This window comes from Mastomys coucha, unplaced genomic scaffold (assembly GCF_008632895.1).
Source record: "Mastomys coucha isolate ucsf_1 unplaced genomic scaffold, UCSF_Mcou_1 pScaffold23, whole genome shotgun sequence".
Taxonomy (NCBI): Eukaryota; Metazoa; Chordata; class Mammalia; order Rodentia; family Muridae; genus Mastomys; species Mastomys coucha.
Window position 1 is genome coordinate 57107700 of NW_022196906.1, and position 27200 is coordinate 57134899.

The 27200-nt window shown below is 49.3% G+C and overlaps 1 protein-coding gene across 2 annotated transcripts in view; it reads left to right on the forward strand.

Annotated features, from left to right (window-relative positions):
* Positions 1 to 12374: 12374 nt before the first annotated feature.
* Itga11 (integrin subunit alpha 11) overlaps positions 12375 to 27200 on the forward strand; it is a 116294-nt gene continuing 101468 nt past the window's right edge. The window contains exon 1 of one of the 2 annotated variants that reach the window (XM_031344657.1): positions 12375 to 12629. In XM_031344657.1, the coding sequence (XP_031200517.1) occupies positions 12578 to 12629 (52 nt within the window). In that variant the 5' untranslated portion in view covers positions 12375 to 12577. The remainder of the gene's footprint in view (positions 12630 to 27200) is intronic. The other variant, XM_031344655.1, reaches the window with a different exon arrangement.

Here is a 27200-nt window from a genome sequence, read left to right on the forward strand (position 1 = left end):
TTTAAACAAAGCCCAGGATCTCATTAGTGGTGGTTATTTTAATTGCCAACTTGACATAGTCAAGGAAGGACTGTGTGGCTCAGGTTAGTCTGTGGGTATGTCTATGGAAGATTGTCTGCATTATATTAAGTGATATAGGATGATCCAGCCTACTGTGAGCAGCACCATTCCCTAGATTTGGATGCTGCACTACATAATAGTTTGGGAAGTGAGCTGAATAGTGAGATATGTGTGCAATCATTTCTCCCTGCTCCTGGGTTTGAATGAGTTTGTGACCAGTTGTTTTTAAGTTCCTACCAGCCTAGCTTCCTGTTATGATGGACTATAACTTGGAATTGTGAGCTAAAATTAGTGCTTTCTTCCCTAAGTTGCTTTTTGTGAGGGTGTTGTTGTTGTTGTTGTTGTTGTTGTTGTTGTTTTCTTTTGTTTTAACATAGCAACAGAAATGAAACTGGGACACACACTGACATTTTGGTTGGGTCTCTCACCTCAGTTAACCCAATCAGGGAACCCCTCATGGACACACCTAGAAGTTATTTTAGATCCTGTAAAGTTACAATTAACAGATCCCTACTCATATGGCCCTACAGCAACTGCAGAAGCACCAGTCACTGGCTGTGCCTGTTTCAAGGCTTTGTCGAGACCAGAGGCAAATTCTCCATTTCCCTCCCAGTGGTCTTCCTTGACATGCTTAGGACTTGACCTGAAGGAGATGTTCTCTAGAGGCCTTGGGCCCAACACTGGCACCCATTTTTTTCTCCCTAACACCCCTAAGAGACAAAGACTATTCACAGAAGCATTTCTTACTCCGACAGCAGCTGTAACACCCTGCTCACCCGTACCTCCAGCCACCGCCACTTGGCCTCTGGTCCCAGCTGCAGATTGCTTGAGGAATGTTTATTTCTGGTGCATGCTTAAGATGAGCAGCCCCAGCTGGGGCAATCTGGATTGACCTTTACAGGACAGTGGGTCGCCACCCTTGCAGAAGCAAGTGGGGAACCAGCTAGCTTTATGTAGGCTCCTGTGGGTGGCTGCCTCAGCCTGGCAGGTACTAGTTCCTCGGGGATAAGGCAAGTCCCTCAGTTCTGCAGCAGAAATATAGGTAGAAGAGAAAAGGCCCTTTTCTTCTGGATGCTTGGCTTAGTGATGCTGGCCAGGAAGTCTGTCTGGCGGCAGAGATCAGATAGTAGCTGTTGTTACGGGTCCTGCAGTCACGAACGTTTCTCGTGGTTTGTTTGTGTCTATGTTTGCCTTGGGTTTCATCTTTCAAGATTAACTATGAAGCTGGGGATGCTGGGTGACCTCTTAAACATCCTCTCAGGTCGACAGCATCCACCGAGAGGGCCCGGCTGCCTCTCAGCCAAACAGACAGATAGGACCAGATGATTTTTGTGGCATTCTCAGTTGTCCCTGCATGGGTCTGCCTCTCCTCCTGCATCATAATACCTCCAAATCCCCTATTAAGGTATCCTCTCTGCTCAGGGATCTTGAGGAAGAAAAGATTTAACAAGTATGTTCCCCTTGTGAGTAAATAGTTGATAATAGTGTGTGTGCATGTGTGTGCCTGTGTGTGTGTGTGTGTGTGTGTGTGTGTGTGTGTGTGTGTGTGTGTTCTTCTTCTTCTTCAGGAACGAGATATGGACCCTCAAAGGCCAGGATATCCGACTTTCCTGAACATTCTGAGAATTTGCCCAGGTGTGAGCGTGTCTAAAGGCAGTGCAATGGGAGTGGATAGGAGACACCATCAATGCTGCACTTATCTCTGGGTTCAAATCCTGCCCCTGCCACTTTCTGTCTGAAACCCGAGACAAGCTGCCTCATAAACTATACCTCTATAAACCATGGACCTTCACCTGGGTTATCATGCAAATCACAGGCTGAGGGTAAGTAGTTTTTTTCTGGGAAAGGCAAGGTAATGTCAGGATAAGGGAGAAAGGCGACCCAGAACATAAGAAGGATGCCACTGTTGGACTGTGGGGCACGTCACACTGGCTCCCCTGGAAGCCTCTGTAAATCACTCCTGAGACTCATCTCTCAGGAGAGTATGAGTCTGGGCCTTGCATCCCGTAGCTCCCCTCAGTTACTGACTGAAGACTGCTCCCATTAATTACCCAGTATTCACAGCCTGGAGACAGACTCTAAGTTGTAGAGAAAGGTCATAGGATCCAGCAATCACAGGAGTGGAGAATGCCAAGAGAACACAGTGCTGGGAGAAACAGGGGTCCCCTGCAGACAGAGGGGGTGAATGGAGTCCTGTAAAGCACTCCATGGAGCCCCTGGTCCACGGCCAGTGAGCATCAGCTATGGCTGTTGGTCCTGCCATTCACATTCTGGTGTGTGCTTGGGTGTGCCTCCCATGGTTTAAGAGTGAGGTAGAAAACCAAGCAAGGAAAACAGCAGTTGTTTCTCAGAACCTTGTAGACAGGCCTTAGATCTGCATGCAGAAGACTGGGGTGGCATTCTCAGTTGTCCCTGCATATAAGCAGAGGGAATATACTTGCATAATCCAGGTGGGAGGAAGGTGCCACCTTGACAGAAGTTTGAGCAATGTTCACATAGCACTCAGCATCCCAGAAGCAAGAGAGGTGTCTAGGATTGTCCATTAGCAGCAAATCTTCTCCTGACTAGTTGAGGGTGCATAGACCTCCCTTTTCCCTGCTCACTTTTTAAGAGTCCCATGCTCTATCAACTGAGCTAGCCATCACTCTATCCCACTCACTTTTAAAAGCCTTTTAAAATATTGTATCTTTAAAATTGTGTGTATCCATGAGTGCCGGTGTCCTCAGAGGCCAGAGAAGGCACCAGATCCCTTGGAGCTGGAATTATAGGCAGTTGTGAGTGGCTTGACGTGGGTGCTGGGAACCAAACTCAGGCCTTCTGCAAAAGCAATATGGCTCTTAACTGCTGAGCTATCTCTCCAGCCCCTTAAGCCTTTTCACTACCTATGAAATGAAGGCCACACTCTGTCACTGTAGCACTGACAGCCCCCTGTAACTTGACCTGGAGTGACATCACTGTACTTAACTTTTTATCAACCCTCCCTCAGAACCCTAAGATTTGCTTCCTAGAATTTGGTTTTTAAACATGAAAATGTAAAGGTTTTGACTGTGACCTTTTGGGTAGCCAAAGAGTGTCCTTTGGGGGCTCTGTCCCTGGCACTTTAGACATGGTTGCCATAACTCATGTCCTCCCCCACAACGTGGCACCTGAAAGTAGGAAAGGGAATCACAAGGCTCACTGCTACCCTGAAGAATAACACCAAGCTGCTCTGAGCATGCCCACAGGGCTCCTTGAGGAGCAAGTTCTCAGATGTGATGTGGGTTTAGACTGCGCTGGGCATAAACAGTGTTATTCCTGGTACATGTTCGTGTGTGTGTGTGTGTGTGTGTGTGTGTGTGTGTATGTGTGTGTGTGTCTAGATGTGTCTGTGTGTTGTGTGCTTGTGTACATTGGTGTCAATGATGTGTATGTGTCTGTCTGTCTGTCTGTCTGGGTGGTGTCTGGGTGGTATGTGTATCTATGTATGTGTTTGTGTGTCTGTCTGTGGTATATATCTGTCTGTAGTGTGTGTGTGTATGTGTTTGTGTGCTATGGGTGTGTCTCTGAGTGTATGTATGAGATGTGTGTGTGTGTGAGAGTGTCTGTGTACTATGTTGTGTCTCTGAGTGTGTGTGCTCTGATCATACCTCCTGAAATCCACAGGTAAGGCAGATCTGAATAGTCCTCCTCTGCTCATACAGAGGCTGAAGACCAGGCACAGACCAAAGAAGTTGCTCACATGGGCCTCAGGATACAAGACATGTTGCCCCCTATACACCAGAGGGAACTGACGGGAGGTCCAGAAGCCTGAAACTGGTGTTGCCCTGTTCCCATACATCTGACACCTCTAACTTTTACCCTATATGATACAGTTAGTGTTTGTTTCTTTTTGGTCTCACCCTTTCCATATAGTTGATATTCTTAACTCCCAATCCTCCTGTCTCCACCTCCCAAGTACTGGGATTACAGGTCTTCTTCTTCATGCTCCACACACTTTAGGCAGTGCAGCAGATTGAACCTAGGGCCTTGTGTATGCTAGGCAATCACTCTACCAACTGAGCCGCATCGCCAGACCTCCCACCTCCCCACCCCAGCACACTGAGTCTTTGTTGGTTTGCAAATTCCCCCTGCTTAGAATTCCCACCCCTCCCTTGAAGAGCTCCCTACTGCAAGGCCCACTCAGCTGTGACCACCCTCCTGACTCCTCCGCATGCCCCCAGTGCTCCCCACCACAGCCCCATGGCCCATGTTGAGCCAGAAAAGCGATAAAGCTTAGAACTTGGGCGCTCAGAATCTGCAGTCAGGCAAGACCAGGTTCAAGTCCTGGGTATACTCCTTTCAAGTTCTGTGCCCTGACTAATGAACAGAAGGCAGCCAGGGCTTCCAGATACTTCATAGATGACAAAGGGGTCTGAGACAAGAGAGCACCTAGACCAACAAGCAGCCAGTCAATGGCAGCTCTCATTTTGGCCTTTATTGTCCGTGGTCGGCTTTTCCGACATTTGGAGCTTTGAGGGGAGCCTAGAACCACATCTAGTTTACCGCTGCATCTCAGCATGATGCTTCGTAAATACATTTAGAAGATGGCTCAGCTTTGGTTGCTAGCCACACTGCCCTGGCCCTGAACCCCGTGCACCATGGCAACTCTTCTCTGCTCAGATCATGTTAATGTGACTGCTTCCCAAGGGTCCTCACCAAATCCGTCTTTATCTTTACATGCTCAGACAGATCCTAACTTTCATGGCTACTTCCTGACATCTCAGCTTAGTCACCTCTGGTGTGGAAGTCTTGAAGACTTCCCTAAGAAAATGAACATGGCGTATGAGCAGCATTTAGTCCATGGTAAGCGCTCTGCTGAGGGTAACTCCGCACAGTGTTGCTGTTGCCAAGGTGGGTTTTCTGAGACAATTCTTTTTACTTGTTTATTTTTGAGACTGGATTTTATGTAGCCCAGGCTGGCCTCAAACTCCCTAAGTAGCCAAAGAGGATGTCTGGTCCTACCACTTTGACTCCCAAGTGCTAAGACAACAGGCTCGCACTACTATGATACCCGGCTATGGTTTTTCACATCAACTCTGATGTCAAAGGTTCTGATTACCTAAGTCTCATCTATGTGCTGGCCTAGACAGGACATCTATATCAACCCTCTTCCAGGGCTCTGCGAACGTTCTAGAAAAGGGGGCAGAAAGAATGTAAGAGCCAGAAGCCAAGGAGGAGAGCTGCGAGATGTTTCTGGACACAACAGGCTATTGCACTCATGGACTCAAAGCAGCTATGGTTACCTATACAATCCTGATCAAACTAGTCAAGTCGGGCATGCTGGTGCACACCTCTGATCCCAGCGATGGTCAGGCAGAGGCAGGCAGACTTCTGAGTTCAAGGCCAGCCTGGTCTATGGAATGAGTTCTAGGACAGCCAGGGCTACACAGAGAAACCCTGTCTCAGAAAGAAAAAGAAATCAAGCCAGTGAGCATCCCAGTCTGGAATGGGTGATGTTGGTGGGGATCCTGAGACCCACGCCTCCCTGAAGAGATACTGAAGACTGGTGTTTTCTGAGGAGAGGAGAGTCATTGTCCTTTGGAGTGGGCCACTGATAGGTTCCCATGCTCCAGTGGCGAGAGACCTGACACACCATGCACACACAGATGGCACAGATAGAAGTGAGCGATCATTAAGAAGATAAAAGGACTTGAAGGGGAGAGGAGAAGTCTAGTGGGTGTGGGGAGAATCTGAGGTGAATGGAAAGGAGACTGAGGAGGCCATGAACAAGATAGAACAAAGAAAGAGTGAATTCTAAACATTCATTAAACACAGAGGGGCAGGAGTGACCAGCCTCTCGTTAGGATGTTGACAGTACCTGATGAGGTTTCAGGTCATCTACATTTTCTGTGCCCTTCACCTCCCTTTCCCTCTGAAGAGAGGTTCCTCTACCCTGCGTGTCTTGTTTGTGCTTGGGACATATTTCTTTCCTTTGATATCTTTCCTGCAAATGCTGAACATATTTGTGGCTTGAAAAACTGAGATCTCAGAATAACTCGCTGGTGTAGTAGAGACTGTGTGTAGGCCTTGCTTGTTGCCCTCAGCAGCGGGACTGTGACTGGGTCTCGGGGGACAGGATTGCAGGGAGTGGTTTGCTTGAAAGATAGTCTTGTTCACTTTATTGTCGGTAATGAGACCTGGCTCAAGAAACAGGAAACAGGGGAACCTTCTAAGACTATCTGTGCATAAAAAAATGTAGTCACCTCTCACAACACAAATGTTATCCCAGAGTAGTGGCATGTCACTAAACTGCAGCTAATGCAGCAATGGTGGCTGCTGCTTCTTTCTTTTCTGTCTTTCTTTCTTTCTTTTCTTTTTTTTTGTGTGGGTGTGGAAAGCTTTGAAATTTATCATCTTGAGTTTATAATTTCTATTTTGCTTTTTTGTTTGTTTGTTTGTTTTTGTAAAGGTGAATTTTCCCAGGAAGATTGTTCAAGTTTAGTTTTTAAAAAATCAAAACAGAATTTGCCTAACCTAAACACAAACCAACCGAGGAAGAACAGGAAGCCATTTCTGCCTGAGATGACGGAGCTGCAGAAAGAGGCCCGGAGGCCAGGATGCCTCCAAGGACTCTCCCAGCTTTTATGGAAACTGGCTGCACTGTTGGGGGGCAGGTCAGAGCTAGGGGTTGGAGAAAAGTTGCCAGCAGAGTTTAGAACTAGACTTGGAGAAGAGCCAGAAGAATAAAGAGTGAAATAGATAATTCAAGAAAGAGATGGGCGATGGTGTGTGTGTGTGTGTGTGTGTGTGTGTGTGTGTGTGTGTGTGGTATAACTCACTGTACAGCTCAGGCTGACTTCAAATTTACAACTCTCTTGCCTCTGGCTCCCAAGCATTGAGAACACAGGTTTCCATCACCATGTCCACCATCTTCCCAATTTTGACTCTGAACATCCAGCAACCTAGGAAATCCCTCAGTCCAAAGCAAACCAGGACAGTCATAGTCCCAGAGGTGAGAAGATGGAGTATGTGTAGAAAGAGGCACCTTGCCAAAGCAAAGGCAGACCAGGCTACCCCAAGTACTTCACTGGAAGAAGAACTTAACCGTCCCAGAGAACTCAGGCCCCCACCATTGATACCCTGACCCCTATAAGATTATTCTTAGAGAAGACACCAGTGGGACCTTCCCTCAGGCTGCCCAGGCTCCTGCAGTCCTGGCATGGAATACCTACACCCTCCTTCTAGGAGGGATGCTGTGGTGAGTTCTATATGTGCTGACAGAATCACTAGGCTCCCATCACAGCTCTGTTGTGGGGACCTGAGGGACTTTGCTGCTGCTGCTATTACTTGGAGCATAGATTTTTTTATAGTGGCTTTAGCAATTATGGGCTGTGTGTCCAGCAGGCCTCACCCTCCTCCTTTTCCTGATTCCATAGAGAGCTCCTGTTCTATAATATGAAGCCTTGGTAGAACTACCATCATTGTGCCATCTCCTCCCAGGGCCCCAGGGATGGGTGTGTGTCCCAGACTGGGCTGGATATAATATCATGTCCTCTAGACACTATGATTTGTGCAGTGGAGGGCGTGAGCCCAAATCCTGGGCTTCTCTCTGGTTCTAGAAGGGAAGATTGTTTCTGCCTCTTTAGCACCGATGAAGACAAAGCTTGGGGAAGCTGCCTGCCATCTTTCCAGAAAGGCAGAGAACCCTTTTATAGGAAAGGAGACCAGAAAACTAAGAGAAGACAGAGAGGGAAGGAGGGACATTTGTTTGAGATTCTTGATCCAGCAGCTAGCCCAGTGCCCACAGTTACCCCAGTGCCCACAGCTAGCCCAGTGCCCGCAGCTAGCCCAGTATAACAGTTTCTTACATGAGGATTTTTTTATGTTATTTTCTGCTTCTTCCAGTGGTTATTGAGTTTCTATACCTTGCAACTGGAAGAATATCCTATCTACAGAAAATGAACCAACCCCCTTGCAGGGTTATGGGGGTGGTGGTGGAATGAGGTCACTGTTGTGAGGCAGGTTTCAAAAGAGAAAAGCACTACATACAACCATTGCATGTGGCTGGTGGGAACACAAAATGGTACAGAGACTGTGGAAATAGTTTGGGAGTTCCTCAAGCGATCAAATATAAAATTACTCTCTGACTCAGCAATGCCGCTCCCAAGTACAGCCATGCATCACTTAACGACACAGATGCACTGACAGGAGTGAATTGCTGGGCCTGGTCGCATCTGTGTTGGTTTCACAAAATATCCTTAAACAAACCCAGATAGCATAGCTGCTACGTGGGCAGACGTCGTGGGACCACCTAAGCCTGGCACACCATGTGTTGCTGTATATTACCCAGAGAAGTGAAGACGTATGTTCAGATGAAAACACGAATCCAGATGTCTATAGCAGCATTACTCACTCACCAGAACCCAGAGCGGAAACACCCAAAAGTATCACCTGTGGAATGTATAAACACTGGGGTACCGCCATCCAATGGAATGCACTTATGACAAAAAGAAACAAAATGTAGACGCCGCTATGTCCTGCATGAACGTTGGAGACATTACTGAATGGGAGAAGCCAGACACAGAGGTCATATTCTGGATGATTCCATATACAAATGTCTAGAACATGCAGATGCACAGAGACAGAAAAGTTAGTGGTTGCCCCGGGCCAGGGTGAGGTAACTAGAGGCTCATGGGTTCAGGGTTTCCTTGGGAGATGATGACAGCATCATGAAGTTAGTGGTCATGGTGACACAACCCTGTGACTATTCAAATATGATTGAACTACATGGTAGATTGCCTGACATGCGTTTCCATCAACATGACAGACAGATACAAGTATTATCTTTGTAAAGAGCTGGTAGGCTCAATGGTGCTGTCAATCACACCAAAGCCCAGCTCGCATAAGGCTCATTCAATTCTGAGTTCCTCATAGCCTTGGAGTCCACATCAAGAATCTCTCACCTGTCTTGTGTGACATGAATAATTCTTAATGGGCTGTGGTAATGGCTCAGACTGTAAAGTGTTTGCCAACAAGCATAGGGACCTAGTTCAGATCCCTGGCATCAACATAAAAGCTGGGCATGGTGGAGCACATCTATACCCTCAGCACCTGGAAGGTAGAGACGGGAGGATCCTGGGAGCTGGCTAGCCAGCCAGTCCAGCCTAGTCGGTGAGTTCCAGGTTCAGAGAAATCTTATCTCAAAAATATATATATATAGTGGAGAGGGGTCAAAAAGATGGCTGAGCAGTTAAGAGTGCACACTGCTCCTCAGAAGACCTGAGTTCAGTTCCCAGCATTGGTATCAGGTGGTTCACAACTGTCTGTAACCATGAGGCTCCAAAGCCTCTGGCCTCCATAGGCACCTGCACTCACATGCACAGACCCACATAGACACATGTACATACACATAATTTTTTAAACCTTTCTATCGGTTCTTTGTGAACTTCACATCATGCATGCCAATCCCACTCATCTTCCCCTCCCCTCGTACCCACCCTCTACCCTCCCCCAAAACAGAAAAAAAAATCTTATGGTGCAAACTGTAGTGTGTCACAGTGTGTCCCACAATATGCCCCTTTGTCTTTTTATTTTTTTGCTTGCAAATGTTCATTGCGATGAGTCCTCTGGCTTCTGCTATACTATCAATGCTGGAACCTCACTGGGACTTCTCTTGGATATCCTGTTGTTGACCTGTGTCATTGAGATCTTGTAGTTTTGGATCTGTAGGACTAGTCCCTTCACATGCTTCAGCAGTTCACAGATGGGTAAATGTTGGGGTGAACCAATTCAAAGTCCTGGAGCTGAGCCTGAGAGGTATCTGAGCTGGTCAGCCTGCCAGACCACAACCAGTAAGGAACGGGGCCAGTTCGCCCTCTTTCATGCTGTTGAGACTGGCTCATTCATCCCTGTGCTGTCAGGGCCAGTTTTACTGCGCTGCCCAGGTGAGTGTAGGGCCTGCTCTCTGCTCTTACACTCTCAGGGTGGCCCACCCACAGTCTCTACATTCAGGACCAGATAGATCTATTATGCTTCTCAGGTGAAGAGCAGGGCCTGATCTCCAGAATGCTGCTGTAGGTGAGGGGCAGGGACAGCTCTCCTGCCTGCTGTATGTGTATGTGGTGGGGGGAGAGATTATCTCTCCCTCATCCATGTCACCACATGGGCAGACAAGTGGTGGGCCAGCTCTACACATGCTTATCCCCTCAGGGCCCACCCACCAGGGTGAGCTCTACTGTGCTGCCCAGTTGAAGAGCAGAACCTGCTCTCCTGAGTGCTGTAGCTGGTGAGGGGCAGGGCCAGCTCTCCTGCTCTCATGACCTCAGGGCCAGGGCTCACACCCATGGAAGGTGGCTAAGGGCAAGGGGTGTGGAGGGCATCTCTCCCTCATCCATGCCACCACTCGGGAAAAGAGAGGCAGGACCAGCTCTCCATGTGCATACCCTTGGAGCCAAATCACCCACAACTCCCACAACCAGGGCCAGCTCTACTGTACTTCCTGGGTCATGTACAGAGCACTCTCCTGGGTACTGCAGCTTGCTAGGGGTGGGGTCAGCTCTCCTGCTCTCGTGGCCCCAGGGCCAGCTGTCCCATGATGCCCAGGCAAGGGCCAATTCTACACAACCCTCAGACATCAACATGTTCTCGGGCAGCAACCCAGACCAGGGATGTAGTTCAGTGGCAGAACCCTTGTTTAGCATGCTTGAGACCCTGGGTTCAGTTCCCAGCACCCACAAAGCGAACTGAAAAGACCGTTAAATAACATTCAGTAATGACTGCCTAAACATTAAACCAGACACTACAAGGGCCAAACTGTTCCCAGCATGCACCCAATGTTTCCCTTTAGACCAACCAGTGTCAGCCTCATCCCAAGGCAGATCCTGCTTCCACCAGCCCACACCTGTCCTAGCCCACACCTGTCCTAGCCCACACCTGTCCTGACCCACATCTGTCCTGGCCCACACCTGTCCTGGCAAAGAGAAGTTGGTTCTTTTGATCTTCAGGCTCTTTTAGAAGAGCAAGAGAGTCTGTTCCTTTGCCATGCCCTCCTTTTCTGAAGGTGAGAACACCTGTGCACTGCATTCCAGCCCAAGACCTGCACCTCCTCTTCCCCTTCCCTCCTTCTTCTCTGCTCTCTCCTTTGCTTTATCTATGCTCTTCTTCTCTCCCCTCTCTCCTCCTCCCCCTCTTCTTCTTCTTCCTCCTCCTTCCTTTCTGCCTCTCTCTCCCTCTCCTTTCCCCTCCCTTTCCTTCCCTCCCTTCCTCCCTCCCTTCCTCCCTTCCTCCCTCCCTCCTTCTCATTCTCCACCAGGATAAAAACAGCTTCCTCAGCCTTTGTAATGGTAGAGCTTATCCTTCAAGGATCCTCCCTGAAAGCCAACTATCCTGAGATGCCCGTCCTATCTTTTCCTGATGTCTTCCTCCTGGGCCTTTCTATTCATTCATCTATTTGTGCATACACTAAAAAACTCTTCTGCTCCTGAAGACAAGGAGTTGAGAGAGAGAGAGAGAGAGAGAGAGAGAGAGAGAGAGAGAGAGAGAGAGAGATCAAACAAATATATCAGTTGTTGTTTAGGGTGCGGCGTCAGTGTGAGGAGGGGAGATACAGTGAAGACAGGAGCCGAAAGAGACTAGACTGCAGGTATCTGCACATCTGCATGGAAGCCTTGGGAAGGTTCTCCTGAAAAAGTAGTGGGTTCCACACTCTCCGTTCCCCCACACTGGCTAGCTGGCTGCCTTCCTCTGTTCCTTCCTTGCTGGGAAGGCCTGCCACCACTCCCCCAGACTGTGGCCCAAAACTCGATGAAAAGCTCAGGCAGTAAGTGTGCACTGACGTTAACTGTCCATGAGTACAATGGCTGGGGAGCAGAGCCTGGATTCCAAAGAGAAGCTTCGAGAACCGCCAAGTGCAGTCCCTGTTCAGGTGTGGAGGCTGGGGCGGTGGAAATTGGAGGTACTCTGCATTTATTCTAGGGTTCCAAGAAACACTGTGGCCTTGACATTTTAAGGCCCAGGAAACCGGGAGACAAAAGAATGTTGTTAAGGGAGGGGGAATCCATCCAACCTGTCTGAAGAAGACCTGTCACAGAGTGGCCCTGGGTCATCTTAGGTTCACCTACAGTATTTACTCAGCTCTTTCCCCCTCCCTAGGAAAATGGATGCCATAACTCGCTTTTCCTGAGCAGAACCTAATTTGGTTGGGGATGGAGGAGAGGCAGGTACTAAGCTGGCAAGGTGGCTGGCTTCCAGAACCCATCCTCTATTATGACCCCGAGGTTAGACGGGGCTGGGAGCGGGGAGGGCATTATGGGCCAGGGCCGTCGGGCAGCAGCCTGCCGCCGGCTCAGGTGGCAGAGGGGCCTAGACTGGCCTGGAGCCAGGGCCGCAGCGGTGTCCGCGCCCCTCCCAGCCGGCCGCCGAAACCCTCCCACTTCCTCTGCGCTGCTGTCAGGGAGCTGGAGCTCCGAGCAGTGCAGGCTCAGGACGCTTGCGAACTGAGGCTGTCGCTCTGGCTCTCAGCCCCGCGACCATCGCGACACCCGCCGGCGCGCAGCGGGCCATGGATTTGCCCAGGGGCCTCCTGGTGGCCTGGACCCTCAGCCTCTGGCCAGGTACGTGTCCCCTCCTAGCCTCTCTTTCCTTCCGGGAGCCCCTCGCTAGTCCTCCAGGACCTTAGCTCCAGTTGAAGCGAAGAGAGATGCGACGCGCCTCCTTTGGCAGCATGTAGGGTCACAGATCTGCCGGGAAGGGCTGCTGTTAAAATGGTCCCGCCAAGATAGCAAAGGTGTGCCTAGGGAACTCTTTCTGGGACTCTGATATATTTGGGACAAGAAGACGGGACTCTGTGCTAGAACCACTGAGCATTTCTGATGTCCCCGATGCGGCTCTGGGGACAATTTCCCAAGTGTCCACTCTGCCAGCAGGCATCCCTTCATTGACGAGGTTCCAAGGCCCCAGCTGGAGAAGGAGACAGATCGCGCCGAACTGACCCGACTGTCCCCGCTGCCACCCAAGGCAGAGCACCCTGAAGTCTGGAGAGCCAGAGACAGCAGGCACAATCCCTCAGTCCGGGACCGGTGGGAAAGATACTTAACACTAGTGTAGGAACAGAGAAGCGTCCCCAGTTCGCGCTTGGAATTATGCAATTATTCAGTTAATTCGGGGGAAGCCGCCGCCGTCACTGAAACGCGCGCCACTGCTTAATGTACTCCAGGTGTGGGGGCGCAGCGGGAACCTCGGCGCCCGCAGAAGGAAAGAGAGACAAGTCTTTGGGTTCTCAGCCTGGGGTACCCTAGTTCAGGCCTCCACACTGTCGGTGCCCAGCCCAGATTCAGCCAACCGCATTGTGCTGAGCGCGGCTAGGGAAAGTTTTCCTGGCCCTTTCACAGCGTGGCAGAATGCTCCAACCAGAACCAGAGCCGGAGCCAGAGCCTCAGCTAGATAGAGCCTAAGGAACAAACTGGCTGGTACTGCCTGCCAACCTTGCCGATCTTTCTGAGTGGCTCTGGCTCTAGCTGAGACCGATAGGAGGGGACAGAGGCAGTGACGTCTGGACAGGTGCCCTGAGGTAGTACTCACCCCTACCCAGTCAGGTGGCTCTCTCCAAGCTGTTGTGTCCCCATCTGGGGACAAAAGTAAATCCTTCTGTCCGTGCTGCTTTTGGGATCGCCTGCAAATGAAAGGCCTCTTGAAACTGGCTGGGTTTCATCGGATCCCAGAGACACAGTTGGAAAGCAAACTTTCCTGCATGAAGTTTGGGTTGGGGGAGGGGCAGGGAAAGGGTTACTGCCAGACCAGAAGCTTTCAGAAAGCTCCAGGGAGAGGAGCCCACTGGAGGTACACTTAGAGAAGGAACTGTCTGCAGTCACTAGGAATCCATCCACAGGAAGGAGAGAAAAACTCCTGGGTGACGCTAGACAAGTGTCCCCAGAAAACGACAGTCCAAGCATCCCGAAGCTACTAAGAGCAAGAGTTTGGAATGTAGCTCCACACAGACCTTGTGAGCGATCTAAAAGCTTTTCTCATGGGGGACAATGGAGGCAGAATTCTACATTGTGGAAGCTGTCTGAGTTGTGGAAGTTGAGGCTTGACACACAGTGGGACTCCATCAGTGGTTGCTACTGTTGGTGCAACTGAAGTGGGTGGAGTTCGGAGGGCTGGGGTGTTAGAGGACCTCTCAAGACAGAACTTGTGACTCATCACTCCCTTTATATGGAGAAAACCACTTCTGCATTACTGCTGGCCAGTTTTGGTTTTTGGAATGTGGGACTCATTAAACATATCCGTCAATGCTAGATGGGCATCAGCTTGCAAGAAGAAGGTAGGGCCCATGTGCCCCTGCCACCTGGGCCATGCTGTGGCTCAGGGTAGAGCAAGAACTGAGAGAATTAAGCAGAGGTGTGAGGGAATGAAGGGAGCAGAGGAACTAAGGCCTGTGTGTGTGTGTGTGTGTGTGTGTGTGTGTGTGTGTGTGTGCTCAGACAGGAGAGATTCAGTGTCCACTAGATAAGTAAGGAAGGCTTCCTGGAAAAGGAACTGGATTATCTCCTCCCCCACCCCCCGCAAAGCATAGTGTGTGGAACTTAAAATGACATCATTCATATTTCTAGGGACTAAAGAATAAAGGGGTGACACTTTGTGTATGGGTGCTCAAGTATATATGTGTGTGTTTGGGTGTGTGAGTACTGTGTAAGTTTGTATGTATGGGTGTGTGTAGATGAGTGTGGAAGCCTTAGAAAGGCTTCAAGTGTTCCTGGCACCATCCAGTACTATCCACCATTCTGAGGCTGTCCCTCACTGACCTAGGACTGACCCTCACTACCTGAGACTGTCCCTCACTGACCTGGGACTTGCCAAGTAGGAGGGGGTACCTGGTCAATGAGCCTGAGGGACCATCCTGTGTCCACCTCCTCAGCACTGGGGTTACAAACACACCACAATGCCACAACATCCATTTTCATTTTAAAAGCACAAAGGTGCTTCACTATTCTGGATTTTGTGTACTGGAAAGTGTTTGAGGGATCTGTAGGTTATTTCCCTGTCTCTAGGGCAGAATTCACTTTGGTCCCTTACCTATGAATCATATAGGTCGTTTGGGAAGCTCCAGGAAGGCACAAGGCAAGATCAGGCACTGTGGCAATGAAGGCCCCAGAGTTTCTCAAGCTGGAATTGACTTCTCTATAGTTAGGCCTTATTGCCCCTGACAAATCACTACCTGTGCCTCAGTTTCCTCTTCTACAAGGTAGGGGTAGTTACAGAATTTGTAAAGTTATTGCAAACACCAAATAGGCAATTTTCCCAGTGCTTAGCAAGTAGCAGCAGGTTGTCTTCCTCTCCTGCAGGTCTCTTAGGTCATTAGGGAAGGATCTGAAGGTGCTAAGAAGCTTTCTTCCCTAGTTTAAGTCTACAGGAGACAGCTAGGAAGGTATCCTGGAGGCTCAGAGACATCGGTGCCAGGACCCTAAAAACCAGGACCTTCCCTATTCCTCCCAGCAAGGGCCTGGCCCTAAGCCTTGGTCCCAGAACAGACTGAAGGACTTAATATTTTGGCACTGAGCTTTTCCTAAAATCTATTTGATCTTGGTGCAGGTGGTTCTTTGGTATTAGGGAGGGGAACGACCAGCGCACGTCTGTGTGTCCTTGTGGGTATAAATCCCCCCTCAACAGGAAAACCAGGTGGAGTATCAGCTCTGTGGCTGTTGGAGATTGAAAAAGCTTGACACCACCACCTCCCCCCACCCCCCAGCTTGGAAGGGCCGAGACTGAGATGCAGTTGATCACTTTGCCTCCGCTACCCAAGCACCTCAGTCATCATAAACTGAGTCTTCAGTTCCCAGGGAAATAAAGCTGAATTCCCCTCTCTTTCTGCCCCTGCCCCTCAGAGAGGAGATGCCAATACCACCATTCTCAAGGTTCCCAGCCACACAGGACTGTGGGCCCTCAAGGTGCTCACTCGGCTCTCTCCTCTCTCTTGCCATCTCTGGATCTCAGTCTTCCTCCCAGGAGTAGAAGCTCCCTCCTTCTGCAACAGTAGGGAAACCCCACTTCATCCTCCCCATCTACATACACCATCCTAGTGTCCTGTCCCTGTCTCTTGGACCAAAACCGTGTTCTGGGCCGACTGGTTGGCTCTTGCTGTATGGACAGAGAGTTCATTTGGGGAATCTGGGGGAATTCTCTTTCCTCTCCACAATGCCCAACTTGGGGTATTACCATCTTTCCACAAGCGTCAAGTTCTTCTTCTGGGAGTCAAAGTTGATTATTGCAGTGTAGCTTAATTTAAAGAGAAGGGATTGTCATGATCAAAATCACATCTGAGGGCTGGGAGGAAGCTCAGTCGGTAAAATGCTTGCCATGCAAGTCTGAGGATCGTAGATTCATCCCTCAGAACTCATGTAAAAAAAAAACCAGGAGCACGAGTGCAAACCTGTCATCTCATCCCTGGGGAGGCAGTGACAGAGTCCCTGGGGGGAGCTGAAGCAGAGAGCTCCAGGTTCATCAAGAGACTTAGCCTCAAAAGGTAAGGTGAAGCGTGACTGAATGATGTCTGACTTTGACCTCTGGTGTTACAAACACCTGTACCTGCACCCATACACATGAACGTGTACACACAACACACATGACATCTCAAACATGACATCTCTCCTGCCCACTTAATGACCAGAAGTTTGTTAGCAGTGAGGGAAGAAAGCAGAGACTGGAGTCATCTTAAACTAAACTTCTGCAGAGAGCTTTCATGTGGTGTCCTTAAGACCTAAGTTATAATATGTGTGAAATCTCTCCTGGGGGGAATAGTCCGCGTGGCCCAGTCTCTCCCTACTGCCTCTCACCTCTTTCACGGGAACATTAACTGCTTCCCATTTACTAAGCAGTAGTAGCCTGCATGTGCATGGGTTAGGGAGCCAGCCTGCCCAGATTCAGATCCCTTCTAGGTGGGTGAGCCTGGGCAGCTTCCCATCCCAGGGGCTCATTTCATGAACCGTAAAATGAGAATACGCCCTTCTCAGGCTGATGCTCTGCTTAGCGGCCCATATGTGATCCATTCACGTTCACTGCACTAAATGGCCCTTGCAGCCCGTAAGCCTCTGTCCATGCGAGCTGGTAATATCGTTCTAATATTCTCATTTCTTCTTTTCTTTATGTATGTGTGTGGGAGTAAGTGTGTGTGTGTGTGTGTGTGTGTGTGTGTGTGTGTGTGTGTTCGCATGCCTCGTGGGGAGGGGGCTGTAAATGCCAGAATAGAGTATCCGATCCCTTGCATTGGAGCTGACTTAAAAGTGTTTATGAGCTGCCTGCACTTGGGTAATGGGAACCAAACTCGGGTCGTCTGAAAGCACAAGTGCTCCTAACTGCTGAGCCATCTCCGCAGCCCTTCATCTGTTCTTACTTGGTTTGTGACAGGCATGGTGGCAAGCTCTTTCTCACCTCTCATGGAGGCACAGCTTTGATTCCAGGTTCCATGAGAAAAGTCAAATAGCTAGTCCAAGGTCACAGCCATAGAGTCAAAGGCAGTGCCAGGCTCCCCCAGACTCCCTGGCTCTTTTTAGCCTCCAGCATGGGGATAGTATTGAACTCGACCTCATGCATCCGAAGCAAGCACTGAGCTGGATCTCCAATCCACAAACCTTTACTCTTAATTCATCCTAGATGTTCCCATTAGAAAGTGAGCCTTGGTCCAGGGTGGTGACTTACAGGAGTTGACCCCTCTCAGGGGTTCTATCGCCTGTCTGCCTCCAAGTTCCCAAAAACACCAAATGCCCAGGCGGTCCCATAATCCACTCTTTCCTTCCTGCTGCCCTAGTCAAGACCTGTTCAGAGTTTTCAGGACTAATAAGTTCATCGATGCCAAGCTTCACAATTTGATGTGCCCTTCCAGAAGGCATTTGCATTTAAACTGAGTGGTGTCTTGAGCCAAAGGAACTAAAGGCTAATGGTATGCCTCAGGTGAAGCAGGGGGTCTGGTGGGCATGGTCCAGCCCCTCACCCTCCTAGTCTGACAGGCCTCTGATGGAGAGCCTAATGCTATAAGGAGGAAAAACTCTGTCTGGGGATTGGGTGAGGCTGCTGCTCAAAAATAGGCAGAGGTTTTGTTTGTTTGTTTGTTTGTTTGTCCCTCGTGGCTTGTGGGGCAAGGTAGGTGAGTTACCATGGCAATGCATTCCAGGATGCCAAAAAGAATAACAATTAGCTCTCTTCACCCAGCATCACCCAACTAAGCCAAACTTCCAGGACTCCTGACAGTGGTTTATAGGGCTCACCTGCTCTGCAGAAAGGCCACAAAGGGACTACCACTCCCAACAGTCTAAAGAGAGCATTCCAGATGTGATGTGCCTCGGATGGATGGGGGACTGAGATGCAGTGCTTGAGTGATTCCCATGAATTTCCCAGGATCGTAAGGGAACTGGGCCAGGTCCTTCTAGCCTGAGGTTAGATTTAGAATCTAATCAGCTACACCCACCAGGGGAACTTAACAAAAAATGATACTTTATCCCAAGGAATGATGCTTGGTAGGTTTTCTATATTTGTGGCAGGTAGGTAGTACAAGGCCATCCAAATGGTTCTCTGTAGACCATTTAAGGATCTCCAATACACTGCTGGGGGGGGGTCTTCATAGGCCATTGTGTGGGGTCTCTATAAACCACAGGGGGTTCTCTGTAGACTACTGATAATTCTCTATAGACTGCTGGGGGTCCTCTGTAGACCACTGGGGGTTCTCTATAAATCACTGGGGGCTCTCTGTAGATCACCCCCTTCTCTGGTGCACTCCTAGGACCCTCACTCTTTTTTTCCTTCCAGGAAAGGAACCACAGAACCATCTTATTTCCTCTCCTCCTTCTGGAATTGTTCTTTTCCTGGAAGTCACAACCTCTCATAGTACCTGGTGGAAATTATAAGACCATAAATAACACGTAGACAAAGCTACTGTCAGTTGGATCACTCCAATTGCCATATCTGCAGAACTTACTTTCTATAAACTGTAAGCATTCATGTAAAATCAAACTCAAGGCCCCCCTGTTTTAAAACTATTGAAAATTTCAAGAAATAGGACATGAATCCAAGTGTGGAATCCTTCTGATTAAGGTTAGCTCTGGACTTAATGGGCCTTGTAAAGTGAATGGAGAGGCACTCAGGGCCAGACCAGCTAGAAAGAAGCTCAGAAGCTGATAGGGCCAGTGTTTGCATTGGGATCCATTCCACAGCTGGCTGCAGGGGCCTACAGACTGAGTGAGTTCTAGCACCCAACATCACAGAGACTGTGTCCCTCCATTCCCCTTCCAGGCCACAAGCAGTGATTCATGCCTTAAACTTAAAGAGAACTCCAATTCTGGTTTTTAAAGAGAAAAAAAAAAAAAACATCGAAAGATCCAGGCCAGACCGCAAGCCAATCACCAGCCATGGAATGTGCTGGCTGCTGACAGTGAAGCCAGCCAGAGGCAGAGGCACTAGCAGACCCCGAAATAGGCCCTGCCCATCATCCCAGACAGAACCAAATTGTCATTTAGATGTTCTCTAGTCCTTTCAGTATGGACCTGCCTGACTTCTGTCCCACACATCTTAAACCTAGCCCCTCACACACCTCTGCACGAGAGCCTGGTCTCATACCACCCTGGACCTGAGGCCTCCCTTCAAGTCCTCAATGTCTGGATTAGTCAATCCAGAGGACTAAGACCAGGACCCGGGGGGCTGCCACAGGGAGGGCTTGATGATGACCCCATGGCTCGTGGTAATAGGTGCCGAACGGGTCTCCCTGGCTTTTCCCTTGTCCTGAATGCTGTTCTGCCCTACGACCAAGAGGACTCTGCTTGGTTAGCTTGGGCCATGCTGCAAACCCTCCTGGGCTCCCCTGCTCATGCTGAGTAGACCCCTAATTTTCTGACTCTATCTTCAGCTAATCCTAGAGTCCCACAGGCCCAGACTCCGGGTGTGTTAGTTACTTTATATTAGTTATTCTGATGCTATGATAAAACATGACCAAAGACAACTTAAGAGAGAGTTTTCTTTGGCTTATGCTCCAGAGGAATAACAGTCCACCATGGCTGGGCGGAGGCATGGCAGCAACCGGCTGACATGGCAGCAGATGTGGGAAGCTGAGAGGGCACAGCTTTAACAGCAAGTACCAAGCAGAGAAAGGGTGAACAGGAAGCAGGGTGAGGCTTTAAGAGAGACCCTGTTAGTGACACACCTTCTCCAAGGCTGTGCCTCTCCATAACTGTTTCCCCCACAAAGCGACACCAACTGGAGACCAAGTGTTCAAATGCCCGAGCCTATGATGGACATCATTCATTCAAACCACCGCACCTAGAACGTCCCCCCGCCCCTGCGCGCACCTAGAACATCCCCCCGCCCCGAGCAACCCCCACCTTATCTCACTTCTTTTCTGGCTCCCATCTTACCAAGGCCCCAATTTTAGTTACTGCTCACTAAAATCACACCCTCCTCTGCAAACTCTCACAGAGACAGGGGCCTTCCTACCCTCTCCCACTTTAGCCCTTAGGGGGCATTGAATGGCATCTAGCATTATGGCCAGTCTCCTTTACTTGAGTTGTATACTGCAGGCTGTAACAATGTAATCCAATGAGAGCAAAGTTGTGTTTACTTAGATATCCTAAGGTCTAGCACTGCACCTGGCCAGGGTAGGCGAGCAATAGTTGTAGAAATGAACAGAGGAGGGCTGGAGAGATGGCTCAGTGGTTAAGAGCACTGACTGCTCTTGTGAAGGTCCAGAGTTCAAATCCCAGCAACCACATGATGGCTTACAACCATGCGTAATGAGATCTGATGCTCTCTTCTGGTGCGTCTGAAGACAGCTACAGTGTACTTACATATAATAAATAAATAGATATTTAGAAATGAACAGATGAGACAGTGGAATTAGTACTTCATAACTCTTACTCCCAACCCCATTGTCTAATAAAAAGACAATGTCTTTCCTACTTGTCTTTCCTAAGACACCAGACTGTCATGCCGATGTTTATAATTAAAATAATTCCCAGCTCTATAATAATTCATCTATAAATGAGTGTTTCCACTAGAAGAGTTTGATAGCCTAGAAGAGTTTGATAGCCTAGAAGAGTTTCTAGGGTCACAGGTAGATACGGCAAGGAAGCCTGCTGAAGGGCATGGAGGCTTCTTGAAAGACTTTAGAGAGTAGGGGATGGGGGCTGGCGAGATGGCTCAGTGGGTAAGAGCACTGACTGCTCTTCCGAAGGTCCTGAGTTGGGATCCCAGCAACCACGTGGTGGCTCACAACCACCCGTAATGTGATCTGACACCCTTTTCTGGTGCATCTGAAGACAGCTACAGTGAATTACGCAGGAGTGAGCGGGCTGGAGCGAGCAGGCCAACATAGGTCCTGAGTTCAGTTCCCAGCAGCCACACATGTGGTAGCTCACGGCCATCTGTATTCATACACATAACATAAATAAAATAAATCTTTAAAAAAAAAGTAGGGAATGGGTGCACCACAGGCTAGCCCAGAAGTATGGCAGTGGATGGCCCACACTGCTCACCACCATTCTCTGAAGAACTTCAGGGAACACAGAAAGGGTCCTGCTTTCCTGTAGTGGACATGCGAACATATAACACAAACATTTAACAGGACAATGTTGTCTCCCAGGCAACAGGGGACAACAGAGAAGAACTCTTTGCCGTACTCACATGCCAATAATACAATATAGAATGCAGCCTTTCTCCTTCCACCTAAGAAAGACTTGGGAGGGGGGCCTGAGAAGATGGGGATGCTGAGCATGAACCCCAGGTTAGCACTCAGTCTCTGGGAGTTGTGATCTGAATATTCCCTGGTGGCTTATGGGAAACCCAGCTACAGGTGGAAGGTCTGAGTCTACAGCCAACCAAGCCCTTCTCAGGAGCATGGCCCTCAGATGTGGGGATCGGACCTGCCCTGACCAGTCCTCCTTCTAGAGAATGCAATGGAAACTATAATGCCCACCCTATACGATCAGTGTGAAAAATCAGAAATAGTACCCAATATCCAACAAATGTTGGCCAGTGATAGGATAGATAGCAAGTTCTAGTAACAATGGCAGTATTTGTGATGTGGACATGAAGTCACTTAGTCAAGATCACTCAGGTGATAAACTACAGCCTGAGGTCCCATCCAGGTAGCCAAACTCCACAAACTGATTCTAAGGGGTTTTCCCAAGGCTAGACCTCTGCTGTCAATCAAGAGAAACAGACCCCAAGCTCAGCACAGTTTAACTATCTTGGGAAACTTTTTATCTTGTTTTTTTTTTTCTTCCTTTTTTTTCTCATTCTCCTCTTTATTTCTCCTTCCCTTTTACTCTTTTTTAGGGTCTCATGTAGCCCAGGCTAGCCAAAGATAACCTTGAGCTTCTTATCCTCCTGCCTCTACCTCTCAAGTACTAGGTCCACAGGTGTTTTCAGCACATCAGTTTATGCAGCACCGAGGATCGAACCCAGGGCTCCATGCCTGCTGAGCATACACTCTACAGACTGTGCCACACCCCCAGCCCCTCATTCTTACCTTTTCACACAATTCTGGCTTATCTTTGTGTGTTCCACATAGATTCATCTACCACACCATAGGTATACCAGGTGCTGCCACATGGTCCCCGGGAAGGACAGATCTCCTTCAGCCTCTGCTCCCCAGAACTAAAAAGCTATTTGACTTGGGATCTTTCTATGAGACAGACCTAGATGTTCTCCATTGCTGCAGCGTGACTTGCTGGCTGCTGTGGCTGTCCCCTGTGGGTCTGTTAAAGCTTCCTTAGGAGACAGCTGTCCTCTTGGGGGTCACAGGGTCTAGAGAGGCTAGCAGGTGCCTAGTTATCAGGACAGTCATTTTCTCTCACTTTCCTCAGGGTGCAGTGTATGTTCATGTGTGTGAAGATGCATGTGCAATACATACAGAGGCCACAGTGTGTGTTCGAGTGTGTGCAGGTACATGTGCAGGTACACACAGAGGCCAGGGGACAGCCTCGGGTGTTAATTCTCAAGTGCCTTACTCCTCAGAGTCTTTCATTGGTGTAGAGCTTGTGTGGGAACTGAGTAAATAGAGACATCTCAGAAAAACACATGGAGGCCAGGAACTTCTGTTGAGCTTAATGAGATAAGCTCAGGAACTTTGGGAAGGTGTTGGAACTCTCTGGAAAGGATAGGCTAATTAACATTCCTCAAACCACAGAGTGAGAATCAATTTGCGGGTGGGGACACATTCCGCAGGGTGGACCTTTGCCCACCTTCAGACAAGGGAATTTCTTGCCACCTCATTCCCTGAAGACCAATCAGTTTAAAAAGTCACACTGTTTTGCCAATTACATTGTATCTAATGGCTGCTGCCCTGAAAATTGTATAAAAGCTCATTGAATAAGCTATGAGGGGTTGCCACCTCTCCCTAGGGTCTGGACGGCCCCAATGCACTGGAACATTAAAAATCCTCTTGCTTTTTGCATCGATCAGGGTCCACATGGTTCACTCAGGGGGTCTCGGGCAAGCTAAGGTTCGACAGGGTCTTACACTTGCTAGTAGCTTAGGGTCCTCAGCCAGTGAGCCCTATGTTTCCACCAGGCTCCATACACCTAGCACCAGGATTACAAGTGCACATTGTGCCATATCCAGATTTTTTTTCAACTTGTGTTCTCAGGGATCAAACTCAGGTCTTCATGCTTGTGCAACAGACACTTGGCTGGCTGAGCTATCACCCAGCCCTAGGGACTCTATTTCAAGAGAGTTTCTTGAACCAGGAAACAGGTTAGACCTTGATCTTCCCTACATTTGTGAGGAATCCTGAGTCCCAAGACCATCCCTTGCCACCTGGATGCTCAACAAGACTTTGACAGAGTCTGAGCATCCTAGCTAGACAGGTGGCCCACCCTTGGCGTGCATTACTTCAGTATCAAGATGATCGCTACTCACCAGGCAGCTCTCTGTTTCCATGACAACGGATGCTTCATAAGAAAATACAGTGGAAAACAGAGATGGCTTTGTAACTACAAAAAGAAAAAAAAAAAGTAGAGGCAGTGGATATCTTTGAGTTCATGGCCAGATTGGTCTACAAAGCAAGTTCCAGGGCAGTCAATGCTGTTATACAGAGAAACCCTGCCTCAAAACAAGCAACAAAAGCCCTGACCTATCACCAAATCCAGAAGGACTTCCAGATGAGCCTCAAGCAGCCAAGGTTTCCCTCCTCCAAATCTCCCATCCCTAGCAAGCAAGCCAGTGGCATCTAGTGGGTCTATGTTGAGCCCTATGCAGCTGGAGAACTTTCTAGATGGGTGTGGGCATCCACTGCAGGGTGAGCCTGCTAGCTTGGAAGGGAAGGGCCCCCCACAACTCCTTTTTTTAGTTGACATTCAAAGAACCAGATCAGGGTGGCCGGCAGCTCTCTGGGCCCTCATTAGCCTCCTTCCGCTTGTCCAAGGGAAAGCCCTGCCACAAATTACACATCTCTAGCTGTGCCCTGCTGTTTGCCCAGCTTTGTCCACTTCCCTGACTGAGGCTAATCTTGGATGCACAGATCTCTTTATTTACACACCCAAGGCAAATGAGACCCAAGCCCAGGAACTGGAAATCAAACCAAGCTCTTAGAGCTGGTTAGTATGTCAGGGAAAGGGGGTCACAGGGCCGCTGTTGAGCTGGTTACTGTACCACTTACATCTGTGCAAACAGTACCCGGGCAGCTGTGCTGTAGAGTGACCTCAGGAGTGGAGACACAGTGAGCACGCATAGATTTCTTTAAACCCTATGCTAGGACTTAGAGAGATCGGGCACCTAGTCCAGCATGTACCTTTTCAGGAAAGGAAACTGAGGGCCAGGAAAAAGAGCCCCACTGGGAATGGAGCTAAGATAAGACTTCTGAGGCCAAATTCACCACTCTAAGCTTCTCCCTTCCCTGGGGCTGTAGCTATTATAGTCTCAGCAACCTCTATTAGCAGGTTAGTGTCTCACAAGTGTATTCTTGCTTTCATCTTTCACAAACAATCACCTGCTGTGCACTAAGCATTGTCTTAGGTGCTCAGGATAAAGAAGAAAGGACAAGGTCCCTTCCAGCCCTGCACTGTGAAATGTTTATCAGTTGCTTTTGTCTCTTGGGATGAAGTGGGGAGAGGGGGGGAGGGTGGAGAGGGAGGGAGAGGGAGAGGGAGAGGGAGGGAAGGATGGAGAGAGAGAGAGAGAGAGAGAGAGAGAGAGAGAGAGAGAGAGAGAGAGAGAGAGAGAGAGCTCAGAGAAGATTGTCCCAGGCAAAGAGAACAGCTTCCAGTCGGAAGGAGTTGGGTGTGTGAAGTGCTAAGGAAGGTCTGCTTATGGCTGGAGCACAGTACATGATAAACACTAGGATTGAGAAAAAGGCAGATCTTGCAGCACCCAAGGGCCCTGGGGAATAAATGGTCTGCAATCTGCTGGATGGATGTGCAGTGTGTGTGTGTGTGTGTGTGTGTGTGTGTGTGTGTGTGTGTATCTATGTGTTTGTGTTTATATTGTGTGTGTGTTGGGGGGTATCTGTGAAGAGTACAAGTTGGGGTTCCAGAAAGTTTTAAGCAAGAAAGTTACAGATCGATCCGGTTTTTGGTTTTGTTTTGTTTTGTTTTACTCACTGTGTGAAGAGCATGGAACTACCCATATTCCTCATGATGCTCTGAGGGCCTGTGGATGAGTTCTGTTCTGATCAAATCCCTACCCAGAGAGGAGGAATGGTAAGAAAAAGGAAGGTAGGAAGGAAAGAAGGAAGGAAGGAAGGAAGGAAGGAAAGAAGGAAGGAAGGAAGATGCACTGGCCTTCCTCTATCTATGGCCCCTACTCTTGAAGGGATCATGCATGTGCCCTCCGCAGGCATCTGACAGGGGTCATGCATGTGTCTTCTGTAGGCATAGGACAGGGGTCATGCCTATGTCCTCTGCAGGCATCAGACAGTTCTGGGGTGGAGAGGGAAAACTATGTTAATTACAGCCAACTACAGCATGCTTTCAATTTCCAGGCCTGTTTTCTATGAGTTTGACATCTGCTTAACTTGCCAAACTTCTGACCTACCCCCAAATGGGCGGGGCCACCGTGGCTCTTCTGGATGGTTTCTCTCATCTCTTTCCTGCCTCTCTGAGTGCTTCTCCTGCCCCCTGCCCTCCGGTCTCTATTTCAGTGGTGTGCCACCTGGCCCAGAAATGTCTGCTCTCCATAGCCCAGGTAAAGGTTCCACACAGCTCAGTTCCACACAGGCTGCCCAACCTCCGACTGGCTGTTTCCCATCCAGAAAAGTCTCCCTCATGTAGATCTCTAAGAGCTTTGGAGAGCTGAGGGAGAACACATTAGCTATAGCTGCTCTAGCACAGACTGTGGCCCTAAGGGAAGGGGCAGACTGAAGGTAAGCATTTGCTAAGATAGGAAACTGAGGAAGGCCAGAGGCCTCATTGGTAAAGGACTCAAGGGCTGGGGGGCAGGGAAAAGAAACTTCCTGAAGGAGCATAGGATGAATGGGCCACGTGAGGCCCTCAGTGTGCTCAGTCTCCACTCCTTCCAGTCTCTACCAGGCTCTCAGAGTCTCCCAGACTCTCAAAGCAGGCCCTATCCACTCTGGAATGAGGACGCCCAGCCCTCTCATTATTTGTGAGAAGGGGTGTTCAGACACCTGGTGTGTCTTTGTCCATGTGTTGGGAACTCATAGAGAGAGGTCCATATAGAGCCCTGCAGGGGACAGGGGACGTGCCACTGTGGCCTCAGCTTTCCAGGGACCAGACTTTGCTTCTTCCTGCTGGCATGCTCAGGGCCAGAAGCATGCTGACTGCCAGAAGCAGCAAGGGTGTGGCCTAGGGACCTGCTGCTTCCCAAATGAGATAATGTCCCTACGGATTCCTTTAGAGCCAGGGGTGTTGCTCATACAAGGTGCAAGAGACGACGCCTTTCCAAGGAAGTCTCCCCCTCAGCTTAAGCCCCCTTCCTCCCTTCTCTGGCTACCCCCAACACCCACCCAGACACCCTCCTCCCTTAAGCCTCACCCCTTCCCCCCCCAAACTTAATTGGAAGAAGTTATTTCTTCCTCAGTGTAGCATGTCCCCATCTTGTTCCAATCCCTTGATCATGTTCACACATATGCACACAGCCCACTTTCTATTAGAGCATGGAATTCTGTACCTGCCTGAGGGAGGGAAACCTATGCAAGCCCTACCCAAAGAAACAGCTCTATCCTGCTTCTCAGCAGGAGCATAAGGAGG